Source organism: Numenius arquata, unplaced genomic scaffold (assembly GCF_964106895.1).
Source record: "Numenius arquata unplaced genomic scaffold, bNumArq3.hap1.1 HAP1_SCAFFOLD_153, whole genome shotgun sequence".
NCBI classification, from domain to species: domain Eukaryota; kingdom Metazoa; phylum Chordata; class Aves; order Charadriiformes; family Scolopacidae; genus Numenius; species Numenius arquata.
Genome location: NW_027415268.1, coordinates 148,310 through 168,540, shown reverse-complemented (window position 1 = coordinate 168,540; position 20,231 = coordinate 148,310). Strand labels below are relative to the sequence as shown.

At 56.0% G+C, this 20,231-nt stretch overlaps 1 protein-coding gene across 1 annotated transcript; it reads left to right on the top strand.

Annotated features, from left to right (window-relative positions):
* Positions 1-13,093: 13,093 nt before the first annotated feature.
* LOC141478553 (elongin-A-like) lies at positions 13,094-18,649 on the top strand. The gene is made up of 11 exons (XM_074167591.1): positions 13,094-13,197; positions 13,526-13,727; positions 14,968-15,071; positions 15,453-15,864; positions 16,127-16,241; positions 16,615-16,764; positions 16,995-17,089; positions 17,373-17,547; positions 17,755-17,866; positions 18,155-18,303; positions 18,588-18,649. Exons 1-11 carry the CDS (start codon positions 13,094-13,096, stop codon positions 18,647-18,649), a joined length of 1,680 nt encoding a protein of 559 aa, XP_074023692.1.
* Positions 18,650-20,231: the final 1,582 nt, after the last annotated feature.

The window sequence follows — 20,231 nt, the reverse complement described above, 5'->3', positions numbered from 1 at the left end:
GGAGCCTTCCCTTCTCTGGGCTCAACCCCCCCAACTCTCTCAGCCTGTCCTCACAGCAGAGGGGCTCCAGCAGCCCTGACCCCCTCCCCCCAGCACATTTTGGGGGGTGCCTGCGCTCCCTGACCCAGTGACAGTCACCGGGGTGGGGGGAGGGGGTGGCAGTGTTTTTTAGGTATTTTTTCTCTTTAGTGCAGTATCAACAGCCCGGTTGGGGCTGGTGCTACTCTGTGCACACCGTGGGTTGGCAAGGGGGGGGACCCCAAAAAACACACCCTCTCCCACCTTAAATTCATCCCTTCTCCCACCCCTTCCAAAACCACCCATTCTCGCACCCCTGCCCCCAAAAAACCCTCTCCCAAACCTCCCACCCCCAAAGAACATCCCTCCTCCCAACCCTGCACCCCCAAATCCCCTCCCATCACAAACTCCCCTTACCAGGTCTAAAAAACCCAACCCCAAAGCCCCCCTCTCCCAAACCCCCCTCGCTAACCTCCCCAAAACCACCCTCAACACCCCCCATCCCAAAAGACCCTCTCCCACCCCAAACTCCAACTCACTTCTGCTGCACAAGCTCTTCCCTTGTTCATCACCAGCTTCTTGATATCCCCAAAAACCTCCTGTCACTCCCTGGGAACAACAGGATTAACGAGGGGCAGCACTAACGAGCCCCATCCCCCATTATGTTCTATCCTGTCTGCAGCCAGAGCCAGCAAAGAAATTTCCAGACAGCACCTGGAAAAAAGGTGGTGTCAATAGGGGGGAGGGGCACCAGTGGGAAGCAGGATATGGCTGGGGGGATTTGGGGGGAGGCCTCACCATCTTCGGGCAAGTTGCCCTTCATGAAGATGAAGCTGAGGATGACCATGAGGAGCCCCAGCTTGGCCGTCTGGGTGTCCCTGGGGCTTGAGGGGGGACAGCAGAGGAGTCCCCCTGAACAGGGAGGGGGAAGCTCTAACGGGGTCTGCTTGCCTCCCAAAATTCCTCCCCCTCCCAGGGAAAAAAGACCCACACTAGCACAGGATCACCCCTTTGGTGGGGGACAGGTCACTGGTGAGGATGTCAATGTGGTGTTTGGTGTCCATCTCCACCAGCTGCAGCCAAAAGACCTGTAAGGCACAAAGGGTTAATCTAACAGGGGGCCTTAAACCCCAGAAAATACCCCCCACACGCCCCTCTTTGCCTCCCCCCTCACCTGCTGCAGGGTCCTGCCCACCCGCCTGACCATCTCCCAGTAGGCATCTCTGTATTCCCAAATGACTTCCTTCAAGATATCTATGGGGAAAAAGGGGAGGGAATTGCCTGGATATCGGGGCAATAAGCTTGGGGAAGGGGGGCAGTGGTGGCTCCTATGGGGAAAATGCGGAATGAAAAGGGTGAGAAAGGGGAGAGTGGACACGGAGGGGGGGCAGCCCCTCACCTGAGAGACACCCGACACTCTGCAGCGCTTCCTCGGGGACATTTCTCACAGCCCTTCTGAGGAAAAAGAAGCACCCGGCGAGCTCAAACCACGACGAGATCATCCCCATTGCCCTCTCCCACATCCCTTCCTCCCTTTTCCCCTCTTCTACAGAGGCCACAAACCCCCCCGGGACCCCTTAAAACCCCCCGGCAGCACCGCCCACACCAGCTGCCCTTCGGGAGCCGCCTGCGCGCCCTCCCCTTCTGCCCATGCGCTCACGGCGGCACCGCCCACCCTGGAAAACACCGCTGCCCATTGGCCCGCCCAACGCTCTCATCCCGCCCACCGCCCCCTCTTCAAGCCGCCATTGGGCCAGCGGCTGCACTCGCCCCGCCCCCTCTCTCCTGCGAGGGCTCCCCTCAGGTGGTGAAAAAGGCAGGAAAAGCGTCCCTGCCCCCTTTCCCCTCAGGGCCACAAAATGGCCGCACCGCTTGGCTTGAACCATTAGAAACAAAATAAAAACTCCCCCAAATAACCAGTTTTACCAAAAGAAGAGATTTAAAGCACCTGTGCTGACCCCGTGCTCACCACCAGAGCCCTTCCCTTCCAGGGAGTGACAGGAGGTTTTTGGGGCTATCAAGAAGCTAGTGATGGAAGAGGGAAGAGCTTGTGAAGAAGAAGTGAGCTGGGGTTTGGGGTGGGAGAGGGTCTTTTGGGATGGGGGGTGTTGAGGGTGGGTTTGGGGGGGTTTGGGAGAAGGGTTTGGGAGAGTGGGGGTTTAGGGTTGGGTTTTTTGAGCTGGTAAGGGGAGTTTGGGATGGGAGGAGTTTTGGGGGTGCAGGTTTGGGAGGAGGGGTGTTCTTTGGGGGTGGGGGGGTTTGGGAGAGATTTTTTTGGTGGGGGTGGGAGAATGTGGGGGGTTTTGGGCTGTCTGGGTTGGGAGAGAGGGGAGTTTGGGGTGGGAGAGGGTTTTTTGGGGGATGGAAGAGTTGGGAGAGGGGTCTTTTTGGGTGAGGAAGTGTGTTTTGGGGTGGGGGGTGAGAGAATTAGTGGTTTTTGGGGTGAGGGGGTTGGGAAAATGGGTGTTTTTGTGGTGCCCCCCCCCCCCCCCCCTTCCCATTCCCGGTGCGCACAGAGCAGCACCCGCCCCGTCCGGGCCGTTTATACTGCACTGCAGAGAAAAAACACCTGAAAACCACTGATAAACACACCTCCCCCCCCACACACACACACACTCTCACACCCCAACCCCCACACACCCAAACCAAGTGAATTGAGGGGTCTGTCATGGGCCCAGGGTGTGCAGGTACCCCCCAAAAGGTGCTGGAGGGTAGCGGGTAACCACCTCACACACACACCCTCCTCATCCCCCTTGTAGGTACCTGGAGATCACCCCCATCACCCTGATGGACCCCCCTGGAAGCCCCCCAAATTAATGCCCCCCACCCCCAATAATGCTTGGGGACGGTGACCAGGGCTTTGGCAAGGGGGGCGGCTGATGTCAACATTCTATGGGGCAAAATGGGAACTTCCCATTGGCAAAATGGGGAGGTTCCCCAAAATCTACCACCCCCCCAATTTCAGGGGGGTTTAATGAGATCTGTCCCCTCTTTTGGGGGTTTTTTTTTGGGCTTCTCCCTTACCTGTGGGTGTTCACTGCCTCCCCCTCGTACCCTGGTTCCCCGGGAGGCAACAGCGCTTGGGGGGGGGCAGCCCCCTTTTTGAGGGTGGTGACCCTGTTTTGGGAGGCACACCCGGGGAGGGGACAGTCCCCTTTTTGGGGAGGTTGTCCCCTTTTTGGGGAGGTTGTCCCCTTTTTTGGGGGCAGACAGGGTGGGCACTGCCATGGGGTGGGGCAACCCCTGGCCACGCCCTCCCTTGAAATGATGGGGGCTGCTGGGGCTGTGTCTTGGCCCTGTTAGCCCCACCCCTTTGTGGGTGTGGCCTTCCCCCTTAGCCTCACCCCTTTGTGGGTGTGGCCTTCCAGCTCTTGTGGGCGGGGCTCACTGCCTTAGCCCTGCCTCTTGCAGGAGGCCCTGTGGGCGTGGCTTGTTTCCCCTGGCTCCACCCCTTTGTGTCCCTGTCTCACCTGAGGGTGTGGCTTCCTCCCTTAGCCACGCCCCTTCCCTTCAGTTCCACCCCTTCCCCCTTAGCCACGCCCCTCTGTCCCTGCCTGTAGTAGCCCTTGGGGGTGTGGCTTGTTCCCTTAGCACCGCCCCCCAGGGTGTTCCCTATGGGTGTGACCTCCCGTCACCCCACCCCTTCCCTGTGGCTCCGCCCCTGCCCATAGCCCAGCCCCTCCCTTGTGTGAGTGGTGGGTGTGACCTCCCTAAGCCCCACCCCTTTTTCCTACCCCCACCCTTCTAGGGGTGACTCCCACTGGTGGGCGTGGCCTTGTCCTTTAGCTCCACCTCCTCCCTGAGTCTGTGGGCGTGGCCTCCCAGAGCCCCTCCCCCTTCCCCCTAGCCCTGCCCTTCCCTGGGGTGACCCTGCTGGGTGTGGCCTCCTTTCTTAGCCCCACCCCTTTTCTCTTAGCCACCCCTTCCTGACCTGCTGGGTGGGTGTGGCCTCAGCCCCGCCCCTGTCCCCACCCCTCCCACCCCCCTCCCTGTTCCCCCCCCCCAGCCTGTCCCTGCTTGGTCCCACCTCACAGACATGTCCTGCCCCCCCCGCTGTCCCCGAGGGGAGACCCCCGTGTCCCCCTCGATGTGGGTTGAGCTTCACTTGCTGGGAAGAGGGTGTCTGCACGGGTTTTTTGGGGGGGTGGGCACGATTTTTGGGGGGGCCCCTGCCTCAAGGTTCTCACCTCGGTGTCGCTTCTGCCCCCCCCAGGGTCTCACCTTGATGTTCCCCTCGATGGTGGCGGGGTCGACGCAGCTGGATTCCACGCAGAGAACCTGGATGGGGGGAAAAAGGGGGTCACCGATGCCCCCCCGCCCCCTGTTCTGTGAGCACCCCCAAAGCAGTGCCACCACGCCCTGTGCTGTGAAAACCTGTCCCCTTGGGTGTGGGAGCAATCTCCGGCCCTTGGGTGCTGCGGCCCTTGGGTGCTCCTTTTGAGCCTGGCCCTGGGGAGAGGGAGAAAGGTGGTTTTGAGGATGAAGTTGCCAAGAGGAAACCAAGCCAGGAGGATGAAACCACCAACGCCGTTTGCAGCTTAATGTCGCCAGGAGACGTTTCCTTCACTCGACGTCTTTCGTTCTATTTCTTGTGGCTTCATTTTTAAAAAATATTTTCAAACTTTCCCTCACAGCAGGGCCAACAACCTTCAAAAAGCGAGTTTTGGGGTTTTGCACAGAGCTCAGGGCCCCAAAGTGCTCCCTGCGCTGGACTGTCCCTGTCACCTCGACCTCCTGTCACCGAGAGAGTCCCACCGCGAGGTGCTGGTGGCGGAAGAGGGTAAAAACCTTCCGTGAAACACCCAGTTCCTCCAGAAACCACGTTTCTGAGCAAGAGTGCCGAGGAAGGCGCTCTGTTCCGAGGAATGACTGTGTTTGTCCTGTCGTTGTCCCCCCGTCCCCTGCCCCGTGGGGTCTCCTTTCCCCCGTGCTGGTCAGGCCCTGTTTCTTCCTGGGCTTTGAGGAACGTTATCCCTGAAGATGCAGGAGAGACTGAGCCCCTTTTGCCTCTGGGACGGTCCCAGCAGCTCCTCAGCGAGGTGGGATCAGCTCTCCCGCAGTCCTGTGTGATGAGTCCGCCAGTTGTCCTGCTTCTCCACCCTCTGCCCAGAGCCAGAGGGACATGGGCAGGATGGAGGTGGCTCCTGTGACCCTCCTGAAGTTCCACCAGGCCAAGTGCAAGGTGCAAGGTACAAATCCAGGCTGGGTGGAGAATGGCTGGAGAGCAGCCCTGAGGAGAAGGATGTGGGGGTGTTGGTGGGTGAGAAGCTCCACAGGAGCCAACAATGTGGAGTGTGGGCCAGAGGAGGCCACGGAGATGCTGGGAGGGCTGGAGCCCCTCTGCTGTGAGGACAGGCTAAGAGAGTTGGGGGTTCAGCCTGGAGAAGGGAAGGCTCCAGGGAGACCTTTTGTGGCCCTTCCAGTCCCTAAAGGGGCTCTAGGAAAGCTGGGGAGGGACTCTGGATGAGGGAGGGGAGCCGTGGGAGGAGGGGGAAGGGTTTGCCACTGGAAGAGGGGAGATTGAGATGAGATGTGGGGAGGAAATGGTTTGCTGGGGGGGTGGTGAGAGCCTGGCCCAGGTTGCCCCGAGAAGCTGTGGCTGCCCCATCCCTGGAGGGGTTCCAGGCCGGGTTGGAGGGGTCTTGGAGCAGCCTGGTGTGGTGGGAGGTGTCCCTGCCCAGGGCAGGGGGTGGGACTGGAGGGGCTTTAAGGTGCCTTCCAACTGTGACCATTGTGTGGTTGTGTGATCTCAAGAGCATGCTGGTGTGTTAATGCAGGACATCAAGGTCTCTTGAGAGGTACTTGTGTTCTGCAGGCCAGGTGCCCGGGTGGTTCCGAGTCCCCGGATGAGGCAGCTCCTGCCGACAGTTTTAGCTCCGAGGATGTGACAGAATGGAAACCAGCCTTGTGGTGGACCCCAACCCTCAGAGGTGCGGACGCGTTGGTGACGTCCCCCTGGCCCAGAGACGCGGGGAGTTTTGCCACCAGCCTGGTAAGGATTCTCTTTTCTGCTGGAATGGGTGTCCCGATGGATTTCCCAAAGGGTTTCCTTTGTGCTGGCTGTGTCTCTGTGCAGAGGGGTGCTCCTGACTGTGTGGCTTTAGCCCTGTGAGGGCTTTGGAGGAGAAGTGGCTAAAGCAGCTTTCTCTCCCTGGAGATGAGCAGCGTTTGGGTAGAAAAGCAGCGGTTGAGTCAGTAAAGCTTCTGGTTAGTGCTGCGCTCAGGCCGTGGAGCTCTGTCTCCTGGAGCTACATTTCCTTTGGAGCCATCATTTTCTCAGCTGAGCCTGTGCGAGTCTCACAGACTGGAGCCCGTTGGGGTGGTGACGCTGGAGCTGGGGTCTATGGACCAAGTCTGATCAACCTTCTGATGATAATAGAAGTTGCCAGTCGATATAATTAAGGGACATCTCCTTGGCTGGGCAGCCCCCATGGACCAGCAAAGTTTGGATGTCTTTGACTTGGCTGATTCCAGAAAACCCCCTCCTGCCCTTGTTTGTGCCCAGAAACTGTGGCTGGAGGCAGCAGGAGATGGAAATTGTCCCTCAAAAGCCCGAGATGCTTTTGGGGGGAGGTGAGGGTGGGTCCCGTCTCGGTCCCGGTGACGACAGCAGCCGGGAAGCAGGTGGGTGGCAATTTTTTGTGCTTTGAGTGTATTTAGGCAAAAGGCCTTTGTTTTGGTGAGACTTTGGCAAAGGTTGCAGGGTCCGTGGGAGGAATTGATTGGAAATACGTCCCCCGTTAATCACCTGGAGCTGCAGGAAAAGAAAAGGGGAGGTGGGAAGTGTCAAGGGGGATGCAAAAGCTGGGGAAATCCTTGGGCTTTGAGGAGGAGATTTGAAGGATTTCAAGACGATTTGGGAAATGACTTTTATTCCTTTGAGCTCTCTCTCTGGCCACACAAAAGCTGGCGGGGGGGTTTCTTCTCCCCAGCTCTCGTTCTCAGGAGAACTGGAAAGGAATCCAGCCGGCTGTCCTTAAATGGAGCAACTCCACCCATTTGGAGCCATTTTCTGCCAGAGAATTCCTTAATTCAAACATTGTCCCCCTTCCTGGGGGATCAGTGACCGCGGTGGAAACCCGGGCGTTGACAGGGAGCAGTTGAAGCTCCTCCTAAAGCCACCGCCTGGTTTTTATGGTACGAGTTTGGGGTTCAAAACTGAATCCAAGCATTAAAAAGAGGTGGTGGTTGGACCCAAACCATGGGCATGTCTGGGACGCAGCCGCCCACTCATCCCAGTTTCCCTACTGGGCTCGGCTTCTGCTGACTGGTTTTACCACCTGGAGTTCCTGGGAGCCGAGGATTTGAGCCCCCAGGCCCCGGCTCTGCTTTTGCCTCCTAAAAAAGCTGAAAACAGATGAAGGAGGGGATTTTTCCCTGGGGATTGGGGGAGGAGGGATGGAAACGGCCCCCGGGGTTTCGCTTTGCTCCTTTTGCTTCTAGAAAAGGCCCAACTGGCTCAATCCCCGCCTTCTGGCCCGGGGCAGCCGCAGGGGTGAAGTGGTAGCCGGAGGGTCCATCTCCAGAGCCATGATTTCCCTGAGAAGAGGGAAATTTTGTGGGGGATGGAGTGGTGTGTGTGGAGGAGGAGGGCAAGGAAGGTTAAAGGACGGTCTGTAGAATGAGTTTTATCCCCAGTGTGGTTTTGTTAGATTTCTTGGGCAGAACATCCAGGATTTTTGGTTTTTTTGATGGAGGATGAGGCAAAAATCCACGTTCAGCCATTGGAATGAGGACTAATGTTGGGAAAACGGGAGGAGGGAACCGGGGTTGGGGATGGGTGTCACTTGGCCCCTTCTCCACAGCGTGTTTTTGGGTGGAGGGTACTCCATATTGGCCAGAAACGCCCCAAAATGCCAAGTGCTGTCCCAGTAAAGCACTGGTTTTGCTGACGTCACAGGCCGTTGCCGGCCTCCCGCGTTCCACACAACATTCCGACGCGGTGGTCGCTCGCTGGCCGTGGCTGTGGCAGCTTCCTACCACTGTGGAGAGTGATACTCACCAGTTGGACTGTTTTTTTGGGGAAAAACCCAAATTTTCCTTCCCGATGGGGCCGAAAAAGCCTCCAGTGGCCGAAGGGTAACGCTGGGGGTGGGAAAGGGCGGTGGAAGTTGGTGGCGGAAGACTGAGTGATGTTTTGCTGGGAAATAGGGACCGGTTTTGCCCCAACTCACCACGTTTTCCCTCTTTTGAAGCGTTTGTTGCACCGTATCCGTTCCCCACATGCCTTCCTCACCCTCCTCTTCCTCCCCCTTTCAGCCGCATCAATGTCGGGGACCAGTTTCAGGCGGAGCTGCCTGCCCTGCGGGACAGATCCCTCTTGGAAGAGGAGGAAGAAGAGCGAGCCTCCCTTGTCTGGAAGCCGTGGGGTGACATTGAATCCAACCCCGAGACGCAGGAGAAAGGTTTGTCTTAAACCTTTTCTTTGGGGAATCGGGAAAATTCCACTTTCTCAGAGTTACTTGATAGGGCGTTTGGGTTCTCTCCCGTCTTGTCTTGGCCCCGTAGCGTTCGAGGGAAGGAGATGGCTAATTTTTGGGAGGAAAGTGGGTAAATAAGAACCGATGGTGCTCTCGGGAGCATCTTCCATGAGAAAGTGGGGGGGGTTTTGGCGGTCCCACCTCATCTGCAGCCAGGGAGGAGTTTCTCTCTGGAGATCCCGCTCCAAAAGCTGCTCTTCCTGTGGCAATAGTTGGAATATGGGCCTTTTTTCTGTGCGTTTTGTGGTTTCCGTTCTGTTTTCTGCCCTTCCTCCATTTCCCATCCATCTCCTGTGGCATCTTTTCTCCTTTTTGGAGGAAAACCTGACTCGTTGGTGTTTTTTCTTGCCTTTGTAGTTTCAAAGCTGCTGAAGATGGCCTCTTCCAGCAGCAGAGCCGGGGGAGGGCTGAACGCGGAGCTGGCTCTGCATTGCCTGCACGAGGCTCGGGGCAACGTTGCGGTAGGGAGCAGCGCTTCCCCCTGAAGAACCCGCTTTGTGACTGGTTTGAGCTGGGAGTTGCTCTGAGTTGGCTCTTCCAGGGGCCGGAATCTCTTTGCTCAAGGCGCCGGGTGCTGCCTGTGGCAGCGTAAAGGTCTGGTGGGGTGACAGAGCCCGTCCCGGTGCATCCATTGGAGCTTGTTTGGATTCTGGGACAGTTGCGAGAATGGAATTTCCCTTTTTCCTTTTTTTGCCCTTTTTCCTCCTCTGCCAAAGGAACTGATGTCTTTTTTTCCCATTAAATCTGGCAGGAAGCTCTGGAAATGCTGCGCTCTGGGCCCCCCCGGAGACCCGAATGCCACCCCTTGGCTGATTACCATTACGCAGGTAAATGGGAGGAGAACAGATCCCTTGGCTTTGGGATTTATCCTTTAAAATGTGAGTTTTGGGTGGGGAAAATAGTAGTTTTAATCTATTTGTGGGGCTTTTTGAGGCAGGGAAATGCCTCTTCTAATAATTTGCCCGTGGCTGTTTATCCCAAGGCTCAGACACTTGGACCCGGCGGGAACAGCAGCTCTTTAAAGAGGCTTTTTACATACATAAGAAGAATTTTCGCCTCATCCAGAAGGAGGTAAAGTCGTTGGAGCGGGCCGGAGCTCGTTAGCGGGGACGCTTTTAACCCAGAAAGCCCTATTTTCAATCCCCCGTTGGAATCCTGTCCTTAGGACCCTTCTTCCTGCTCAAAACCCAGCGGGAGAAGACATCATTGCCCTCCTTTGTAATGACAAGGGAGTCTTTAATATCCCTGGATTTCTCCCCATAGATCCAGAGGCAAACCGTGGCCCAGTGTGTTGAATATTACTACAGCCACAAGAAGAAGATCCGTTTTGGCTGCACCCGACCTCGCCTCATGCAGAAAAGGGTCAAGAGAGTCCGGGATGAGGAGGAAAAAGCCAAAGGCGAGGTAAAAAAACTGCTGGGGGGGGTTTGTTTCCTCGACAAATCCATCTGCTCAAACGTTCCTTGCCAGGAAACAGGGATTTCGTTCGCAGAAATAGATATTATTTTAATTTTTTGTGGGTGGGGAAGCAAGGTTGCTGTGTGGCTTCAGTGCGTCGGAATTGCACCTTTTCAGCCCCATTGATAGATTTTGTGGAGGAAAGTGCTTTTCCACTTGGGACAGTAGAAATAATACATGTTTTCTTGCAAGTTGTGGCTTTGCACCCCGTTTTCCCATTGGTTTTTTGAGTGTTTAGTGCTCAGACTTTACCTGGGCTGATAAGCCGCGTGAAATCCATGGCAAAAAAATCTTATTTATTTGCCTTTTTGAGACATTTCAAGTTAGTTTTTGCCCATTTTGCAGGCCATTTGCCACCAGAAGAAGAGGCCGCGTTTTATGACCAAAGACAAGCCCACGCCGGGGCATCACCAACTTCATCCCCACAGCGCCTGCGGCTCCTCTGGGGATCCCGGGACCTCCGTGTGCTGGGACTTGCCCTGAGGTGAGTGCGGAAGGTCAGCCCTCCCTTTTTCGTCCCCAAATGCCTCCTTTGAGCTCAAAAAACAACCCAGTGCGGGGGGCAGAGGGGGAGGGCAGCTGGAGGATTGCCCTTGCTGGATTGCCCTTGCCCCAGGGCTCCTTGGTGGTTTCATTTGATTTTCAACCCAAACGAATCTGTATTTTTGGAGTCAGGGAGACCTTCCCCAGAGCCGTGAGGTTCAGAGCGGCCCGTCCTTGTGCAAAAGCCTCAGGTTTCCCCTTTTTGCCCAGGACAAACTCAAGTTCCATTGAGTTTTGTGGCCCGAGGCTTGCACACTCCAGTCCCTCACAGCCAGCAAAATGCCTCCAGTTTTAATTTCACCTCATTTGAAGTGATCGACCAATTAATTCTCCTATTTTAAATGCCAAAAAATCCATCTTCTTTAACCACCGACGTCCAGAACGGTATCATTTCGTGGCCAAACAGACCAGGAATTCACACAAGTAGGAAATAACAAAGCTGGATCTAAAGGATTTCTAAAAAAAGGATTTAAATATGCCTTTCTTCTTCATTTCCAGATTGTTTGAGAAGATCCTCATGAGAAACACCCCCATGAGGACAAGTCCCACCAGACCACCAGAAAGTCCCACCTGAGGCTCCATCCCCCCCGGGCTGTTTGAAAGGCCCCGGGCACCGACACCGACCCACCGGCGGGGCCATTTTTCCCTGCATGGCGGGCCTGTGCTGGTGACTGGGAGCGCTCCCTGCCCTCCCTGCCAACAACAGCCCATCCCAGCAGGGAGAGCTCCATGTGCCCCTTGTCCCCCCCAGACCTCCAAGGCCCCCGGCCCTCCCTCCCATCGTTGCCACCCCTCAGCACTGGCAGCTCCCTGTCGTCCCTGCACCCCCCAGAAAGGCAGCCCCCCCAGCCCCAGAGCCACCAACTGTCCCGTGATGACAGCCTGTCTCTCCTGTCCCTTCGGGAGCCCCTGGACTCCTGGCCCCCCCTGCCCCCCCTGAGCCATGGCCAGGGCCAGGCGTGCTCTCCCAAGGAAGACAGAGCAGAGGTGCCAGGCTGGATCGGAGGGAGAGGAGCCGGCAGGGACAGGGACAAGGCTGCGGAGGGACATGGCCTGCTTTGGGCCGGGGACACGGATGCTTCTCCTGGAGGGAGGGCAAGAAGAGAGACAAAGGAGAGCGACTGGGAGATGGAGACGAGCTCCTGCACCCTCCTCGCACACCTGCCAAAAATAAAGGCTTTTCCCTCTCTTCATTTATTGCATTTTGTTGGTGATGTCACCATCCCAGCCCCAGGATCCCACTGGGTGTCACGGAGACTTACCAATTTGTTAACTCCATGACCCATTTTTGGGCCTGTGGGGTGGTCCTGGTGAATGAGCCTTTCATCACAAGGGAGATGCTCCAATCCTTGAATCATCCTCGTTGCCCTTCGCTGGACTCTTTCCAGTAGTTCCCTGTCCCTCTTGAATTGGGGAGCCCAGAACTGGATGCAGTATTCCAGTTGTGGCCTCACCAGTGCAGAGTAGAGGGGGAGAATGACTTCCCTCGACCTACTGGCCACACTCTTCCCTAGGCAGCCCAAGATTCCGTTGGCCTTCCTGGCCACAAGAGCACACTGCTTGCTCATTGTCATTTTGCTGGCTACCAGGACCCCCAGATCTTTCTCTTTGGAACTTGTCTCCAGCAGGTCCACACCCAACCTGTATTGGTGTCTGACATTCTTCTTCCCCAGGTGCAGGACCCTACACTTTTCCCTGTTGAACCTCATGAGGTTCTTCCTTGCCCAGCTCTCCAGCCTGTCCAGGTCTTGCTGGATGGCAGCATGGCCCTCCGGGGTGTCAGCCACCCCTCCCAGTTTGGTATCATCAGCAAGCTTGCTGAGGATACGCTCCGTCCCCTCGTCCAGGTCGCTGATGAGTATGTTGAACAGGACTGGACCAAGTATTGACCCCTGGGGGACACCACTGGTTAGAAGCCTCCAGCTTGAACCTGCTCCATTAATCATTACCCTTTGGGTCCTGTCACACAGCCAGTTCTCAATCCACCTCACTGTCCCCTCATCCAGCCCACGCTTCCTTAGTTTCCCAACGAGGATGTTACGGGAGACAGTGTCAAAAGCCTTGCTGAAGTCAAGGTAGATGACATCTGCTGCCCTCCCCTCATCCAGCCAACCAGTTATAGCATCGTAGAAAGCTATCAGATTGGTCAAACGTGATTTACCCTTGGTAAACCCATGTTGCCCACTTCCAATAACCCCCTGCTCTTCAACTTGTTTGGAGAAGACATCTAGAATGAGTCTCTCCATTACCTTCCCAGGGATGGAGGTGAGACTAAGTGGTCTGTAGTTCCCGGTGTCCTCCTTCTTGCCCTTTTTGAAGACTGGAGTGATGTTGGCCTTTCTCCAGTCTTCAGGCACCTCTCCTGTTCTCCATGACCTTTCAAAGATGATAGAGAGTGGCCCAGTGATAACATCTGCCAGCTCTCTCAGCACTTGGAAGTGTCAGCAGCAGCCAAAGCCGGAGACAAGAAGGAATGTGGTGGGGCAGCAGAGGTGGATGGGGCCTCCCTGGGGCTGTGGTTCGGTGGTGAGGGCAGGATGAGGTCTGCTGGGAAGGGAATAAGGGAATGTTTTTAACAGGAGTTAATGTACGACATGGGAAGAGGTCAAAAGGCTGTGCTGTGCTTGGTGTCTGAGGACCTGGAGCTCTGGAAGGAAAGGGTGTGGGATGTGGCCCGGTGGCTGGGGTTGTTGGAAGTGTGAGGAGGCGCCCTGAAGCCCAGCTCCCCTGGGGAGGTTGGGAGCCCGAGTGCTGTGGGAATGGGGTGATTCCAGGTCCCTGTGCTGAGGCTGCAGCCGAGAGCGAGGAGCCGGGCGCCCCCAGGCACTGGCTCTTCAGCGGCTCTTCCCCTTGTTGTGGGGAGCGTTTGGGGCAGCACCGGTTGGTATTTTCACCCGTAGAAGACAGAGCAAATCCCGTTTCTCATTGTTGAGAGCAATGGGGGTAGTGGGAATGGCTGGGAGGGAACCGACGAGCTGCCCTGTGTGTTAATAACCCCTTCCTGGGCTTCCTCCCTCTCTTCCCAGGTTCAGGAACATTCCTCACATGTCCTTTGATGACACGGCCAGGGAACCGGAGCAGACGTTCAGCCTGAACCGGGGTCCGACGGGGGAGCTGGAGTACCCCACCAAGTACGATGCCGACCCACGGGCCTGGGGGGGTGTAGGGGGCTGCTCCTCCCGAGCGCAGGCGCCGCACTCCATCCAGCTGCTGGCGAGGTGCCCGCTGGTAGGAAATCGTTAGCAGAGGGCAGTTCCTTCCCTGGCATCTCAAAGGTGCCCCAGAGCAGGATTTGCCTCCCCGTCTCCCTCCTGCCCTTGTCGGGTGAGAGCTCTGCTCTGACACCCATCTCCCCGGAGCCGCGGGGGTTCCTGTGCCTGCAGCCCAGAGCTTTTTGGGGTGCGGAATGTTGAATCCCCTGCTCCTGGCCCCAGTGACAGCTCATTGCTGGCCACAGGAGTGAGGGAAGCTGCTCCTCCTGCTCCCTGGGCCATTTGCGCTGGGAGGAGGGGGCAAGGCAGCGGGGTGGCAGCCTGGACACACAGCTCCGGTTCATAAAACACACCGTTACTGTTGGGATCAGTGTTTCGCTCTTCCAAAGCAAACCAGAAGGACTTTGGTCATGGCAACGAACTCCTAAATATAATGGCGATGGGGCAGTGGTTTCTGGTGAACAGAAGCTCTGGAGAGGCTGCCTGAGGTGCCCGTCGCGCTGGACGTTCTTGGGGTAAGAGCTGTGAAATCTCTGCCGCTTCCCGGGTGTCTCTCAAGTCCCGGGATAAGTCTTTGCCCCGGCAAAGCTGCCTCCCCGGGAATGGGGCCTGTTCCCTCGGCCGCCTGCTCCAGCCCCGTCTCACAGGCGCGATTGTGATGCGGTTCTAGAGATAAAAGGCAGCGCCAAGGAGCGTGTCAGGGGGAAGCCTCGGAGGACACTCGCTCGTCCTCAGCTCCTCACCAAGCTTCACCCTTGACCGAGACCTGAGAGTCGGAGCCATTCCTGACGCTAACGGAATCGGCATTACATTATTAGAATTATTATTAGAACTAATATTAGTTTAGATTACTAGTTTAATAGTTTAATAGTTTATTAGATTATTAGTTTATTAGTTTGATAGTTTATTAGTTATCAGAAGTAATAATCCTGACGATTATTAGTGAAGTCTTCTGTCATCGAACTTACCCGCGGTCATGGTAAATACTAACTTGGGTTATGGCTACAAACAATTAATGTTTGTCTAAGGCAGAGTTAACTCATCTTTGATTTACAGAACGCTAGTAAACGCTACAATGGCTGCTGAAAACATAATTTATGATTTGGGGTATCTTTGCCGTTAGATCGAGGGGGTTTATTTCTACCTGGCGGGGACGGGCAGGGGGTTAACTTTATTCACCCTGTGGGAAGTTGAGCAGAGGTGAGGATGCCGCGTGTCTTGCCAAGATGAACTGACGTCCGGGCTCTCTCCTGAAGGAGACGCCTCTTGGGAACGCTGTGACGGAGCCGGACGCAGACTTTGAGGCGAATTTCCAGGCTGCGTGGCAGAAGCTGGAGCGGCTGTGCCAAGAGGCACTGAGGTGAGTGAAGCTGGTTGGTGATCTTGATGGAGAAGCTTTGTTCTGGTTTTGCCGTGGGGAGGAGAAACTTCTCTGACCGGAGGTAATAAAAGGGGAGGCTCTGGGAAGGCTCGTGAGACAAGCGTGCTGACTCTGGATGGGGTTTGTGCCTCGCTTTGGCAGAAATTCCTGCCTCTGCTGGCCACGGAGCGTTGGGCTGCTGGTGGCCGCAGTTTTGGGTGAACGTAGGGACCGACTGCCAAGAATTTGCGGTTTGATGAAGCAATTAACAGCTTTCAAAGGCCTTTCAAGGCCAGCAAAGGGCCTTTAATAAAGCAAGAGATGCAATCTGCTTGCTGCCCATGTTTTAATCTAACGATTTTGGGGTTTTTATCCCTTCAGAGAAAACAAACAAGCTGAGAAGGAAAAAAGTCGGGACTCCGAACGAGGCAAAGTGGAAAAGACCAAGCTGAGCCTGGAGACGTCACAGAGGAAGCGCAAATACACCGACACGTCCAAAACATCGACGGGCTTTTCCTCCATTCTGGGGGAGGATGAAGAGGAAGAGGACTTTAAACCCCCCACCATGTCCTTTGAGGAGTACCTCACCTATGACCAGCCCCAGAAAAAGAAAAAGAAGCGAGCGGTCAAAGCCTCTGTGTCGGCTGGGGAGGAAGAGCAACGGCACAGCGCCCATTTGCTGTGCCACCCCAGCGTCGACAGCTCCTGCTCCAGTCGCCAAAGCCCCAGCCGCAAGCGCAGCAATGAGAAAAGGGCAGAGCAGGAGCCACCAGAGGCTCCTAAACCAAAGAGGGTAAGGTTCTGAAGGGTCTGCAAGTGAACCAAGGATGTGGGACCAGCTGCTCTCGGTCCTCTGCCCTCTGGGGCTTCTTTGTTTTCCCCTTAGAGGTGCTGGCTCTGTAAAACCTTGCCTGCCGAGTCTTGTTGCTCAACTTTGAAACGCTTTCCCCTTCAGAAAGCGTTTTTATAATCTTAGCAGCCTTTTACGATGCTGAAAAGGTGCCTCATATCCATGTTACGGGTATGTAACTTGCATGACCATCGTCTCTTTCCAGATACTTCTCGATGTGGACATAAAGCTCCCGGAGATCCCCCTGCCGCCGCTCCAGGCCAGCTGCAGCCCTCTTCCTGCTGCTGAGTCCGTTCCCTGCTCCCAGAAGAAAAGGAGAGGTATGTTGGGCAGGCAAATTGGGCTGAAATGGGCTGCAGCCACTCTTTGTGAGAGGGAGTGGATGGTGGCTGCGTTCAAATCTTCCCGTTGGCGTCCGCTCTCCCGCCTCTTGGTGCCCAGAGCCCGGGTTTCAGCCAAGCGGCGGCTTCTCTCCCACGTGCTCTGGCAGAAACGAGGAAGAGCCTTTGCTGACCCTTCTGGAGGCTCGGGCTTTGGCCTTGCCCTTCCTGAACCGGGTTGTGGGTCTCAGAGAGAAGCCTCGGCCCTTGGCGTTGCTTCTGGGGGACTCTGATTTGTGTCTCCTGTGCCATTGCTCAGGCTGGGCTCTTCTTTGCTCTGTTCCCTTCTTACCCCGAGTCTTCCACTTCACAGCAGTTTACTCAGCAGCTGAAGAGATCGAAGGGGGCTTCACAGGCCGCCGGCTGTATTCAAAGACGCCCGTGTTTTCAGGCCTTAAAACTGCCCGAGTCCCAAGGACTCCTTCTCAGCTGTGTGTCCCAGTCGTCACCAACAGCATTGACTGTAAGTACCGTTCCTCAAGCACTGGAAATAGTGGTAAATGGAGCCCTGCGCAGGCACTTGGAGACACTGGTGCCTGATGACCCACCAGAGCTACGGCACCCACGGTTCCTTTCTCCTTCCCCTCCTCTTGTGCAGCGGCTGCAGCGGTTTCCACTGCATTCAAGGAGTCGAGCCTTTTTCCTTGGTGAGGAAGGGGCAGGATAAATGCTCTGCATCTTGCTTCTCTCTAGCGATCTGTGAAGCGGGTGGTGTCCCTGGGCTGGAGCCAGCGTTGGACAGATGCACTGTCCGAGAGCAGCTTTGTGGCGCCGAGGAACGTCACCATGTGAGTGCCTGGGCCTGGGGAAGGGCTGGTGACACGCGGGAGGGACCTTCTGTCCTCATCTGCGATAGATGAATAGTCAAGCACAGCGCTCTTTGCAGCCAGAGGTGGCTTTTGCTGGTCCGGAGTTCCTGGAGTCGGCATCTGCCCCTCTCTTGCTGCACGTTGCTCCCAAAGCTGCCTTGCCCTTGATGCTGTTCCAGTGCCGCTGGCGCCAGCCCGTGCCGAGGGAGAGGGGGGTGAAGGTGTCCGGGGGGATCCCAGCTCACGGGTGGGTTTGTTTCAGGTCCTCGTTGAAGATACAGAACGGCTCTGGCGCAACCGATGTCTCCGAGACTTTAAGAACGAGGAGCCCAAAGAGTCCGAGTCCTGGCGGGAGATGTACCTCCGCCTCCAGGAGGCACGGGAGCAGCGGCTGCTCAAGTTAGCCCAGAAGATCGGCTCAGCTCAGGCCACCAAAGGTAAGGAAGGGCTGAACGATGGGAGAGGGCTCTGGGAATGCTGCCGAGGGGACGTCTTTGTGTGGGGAAAGTCTTCCCGAGTGGCTGGTTTAACTCCGGTCCAATTTAGGAGCTGCTTAACTCTCTGTTCTCTACTAAGACAGGAACTGAGGAGCCCCATTTATCATCAGCTGCATCTCAGCAATGTTTCCTTTTGGCCTCCTACAGGTCAAGCAGCCAAAACCATGCTTCTGGCCTCCCCGCCAAAGGCCCCTCGGGACGTACGACGGAGACAGGAGATGTTTAGGACTGGAGGAGCTCTTGTGCCAGAGAAGAGCAAGTGAGTGTTTCTCAAGGAGCGCTTGCTGTTCAGGGCCTCTTCTCCTCGGCATTCCTGCAGGCGCCGTGTCCTGGCAGGAAGGGACACCGTGTCCTCGGGAGGCCCTTTTCCAGGGAAACCTGTAACTGTAATGGCCTCTGTCTTGCTGGGAAGCCTGGAGGTCCTGGTCCCTGCTGGTGCCGTGTGGTCTCAGCCATGCTGCTGTTAACACACGTGGCTTGTACCTGAAGAATTGCATCAAACCACAGCGAATCCTTTCCTGAAACGCCTGTCCCGTCTCTTTTTCAGAACAAAACCAGTCCTGTGCGCATCCACTGAATGCCACCCTCGTGTGAGTGAGAAGTCCTGTGACGGGCCCAGCACCAGCAGTGCCCGCTCTGTCCCATCCTCAGCCAGCACCTTCTCCTCCTGGGACCCCAGGAAACCACCAGCGAAGAGTAAGTACAAACCCCGGAACGTCCCTGAGTCTCCCTGAGCTCCTCCTTCACAAACGCAGGAATCTGCTGCTTCTGCCAGCTCTGCAGGAGGGGGGATGTTGGTGGCCTCTCTCCTCTCCCCAAGGAGAGGATAAAGGCTGTTCCAACGCTCACGCCTGCCTTGGGTCTGCTTTGCCAGGGCTGCAGCTTGGAACTGCTCTCTGCTCCCCTCCTCTGTGGCTGCTGCTTTCATGGGAGGGGCTTTGGGATTGATTTGTGTTTTCTTTTTTCTTTCTCTGTTGCAGAAATTGCACCCTTGATGGCACAGTCTGTCAAAGACTTCAAAAAGAGGTGCTCTCAGAGATAAGCTGCAGCCCAGACCCGGGACTTTCCCTCTTGGGGACGCGTGGCACTGATGGAGGAGAAGGTCCCCCAAAAGCCCTTTTCTTTGGACTCTTGGGAGGCTGCAGCTTTGTCATCTGTCAAAAGAAGGGTGTACAGCATCTCCTGAGAACATGTCAAGTCTTCGCACCAGCGGAGAGTGGAAGATCCTGAGAATATTGACTTTTTAACCTCTTAATAAATTATAAGATGGTTTTACTTGATATTTTGCCCCATATCTCCTCCCGTAGTCTCCCCCCTCGCAATGCAGTACGAGGGCCGGCCTCTCTGTGCCTGGAGCTGGCAGGAATCCCTGTGTCTGAGTGGACACTGGGTCTCGCGGGACTCTTTCCTCGTGAGCTGGTACCTGGACTCTCTGGGACAGGTCAGACCGGTGGCCCGTCTGCTCATCGATCCTTTGGCAAGTGCATCACGTCCTGAGGCTTTGCTCTCTCCTCGTGTACATTCATGAAATCTCGTCTCTCGCCCTTCTCTCTGCTGTTACCGTAGATCTCGTACAGATGCTTACGTTGCTGTGCAGGGATGGCAAGAGCCAGTGGGGACTTGTTCTCTGCTCCTGTTGTCTTCTGCTGGCTACCGGAAGAAAACTCCAAGGGGTTTTGGGAGAAATCTTACTGTGCAGCAAGTCAGATTTTGACTTTTTTGGAGAGGGGACTTTGTCTGCCTCTGTTGTTCAAAGCACTTTTTAAGTATCAATGGTTTGGAGGTTCTCGCGGGGGAGCAAAGCTTCCCTGTACCCTTGACTGATGAATGGTGCGTCTCTATCGGGGAAGGTCGTCCCCTTTGACCCAGCGTGCATTTTTGGGAGGGACGCCCATGGAGTGGAGAGGGGACACCCCCCTCGCCAGCCAGACCAGCCGAATCAACCCTGGCGATCGCCACGGGGTGACAGATGTCGCAGCCAGATCACCCTCGCATCCAAAGGTTGGGCCAGTGACCCTTGAGGTCCCTTCCAACCTGGTATCTGGCACTCTACGATATCAACGAAGGCATCGGTTTGCCTCTTTAGGTGGAAAGAAGGAACCCTTTTCTCTTGTTTTCCGTGTGGAACCGGGAAGGATTTCTTTCCAGTTTGGAAGCTGGTGCTTAAATCGTGTCTCTTCCCTGTACGTTTTCCTCTGCCCCCTCTTTGGAAGAAGGAAGGGTTTGAGTCTTTGAATCTGAAGCCACTTGACCGGGGTTGGGGGGAAGTAAGGATCCTTCTGCAGCCTGCTAACCCCGCTGCAGGCTGGATTCCAGGCAGCAGAGCCAGTGTCTCAATCAAACGGCACCTTCTCTTTGAAACCAGCGCCCCGTTTCTCTCGAGAAGAGGCAGCACGTAGCTATGCTCAGCCCTGTACCAGTTACGGTTTCTTTTTCCTCCTGGCACCCTGGAAGGATGGAGGAGCTGCAGAGTGACGCTGGTTTCTCCCACGCTGCGCCCCCTCGCTGGGTGCTGGGACACCCAACGGTGTCAGAATCGCAAGGTGCTGCCCCTGGGTCAGAGCAATGCCGGGTACATGTAGTACCTGAGGGGGGGCTACAGGAAGGCTGGGGAGGGTCTGTTT

Coding starts and splice junctions, on each gene's coding strand:
- LOC141478553 (XM_074167591.1), top strand. CDS start 13,094: ATGGGAAGAGGTCAAAAGGCTGTGCTGTGCTTGGTGTCTGAGGACCTG. Junction 15,865..16,126: donor AGGCTCCTAAACCAAAGAGG/GTAAGGTTCTGA, acceptor GTCTCTTTCCAG/ATACTTCTCGATGTGGACAT. Junction 17,548..17,754: donor CTCAGCTCAGGCCACCAAAG/GTAAGGAAGGGC, acceptor GGCCTCCTACAG/GTCAAGCAGCCAAAACCATG.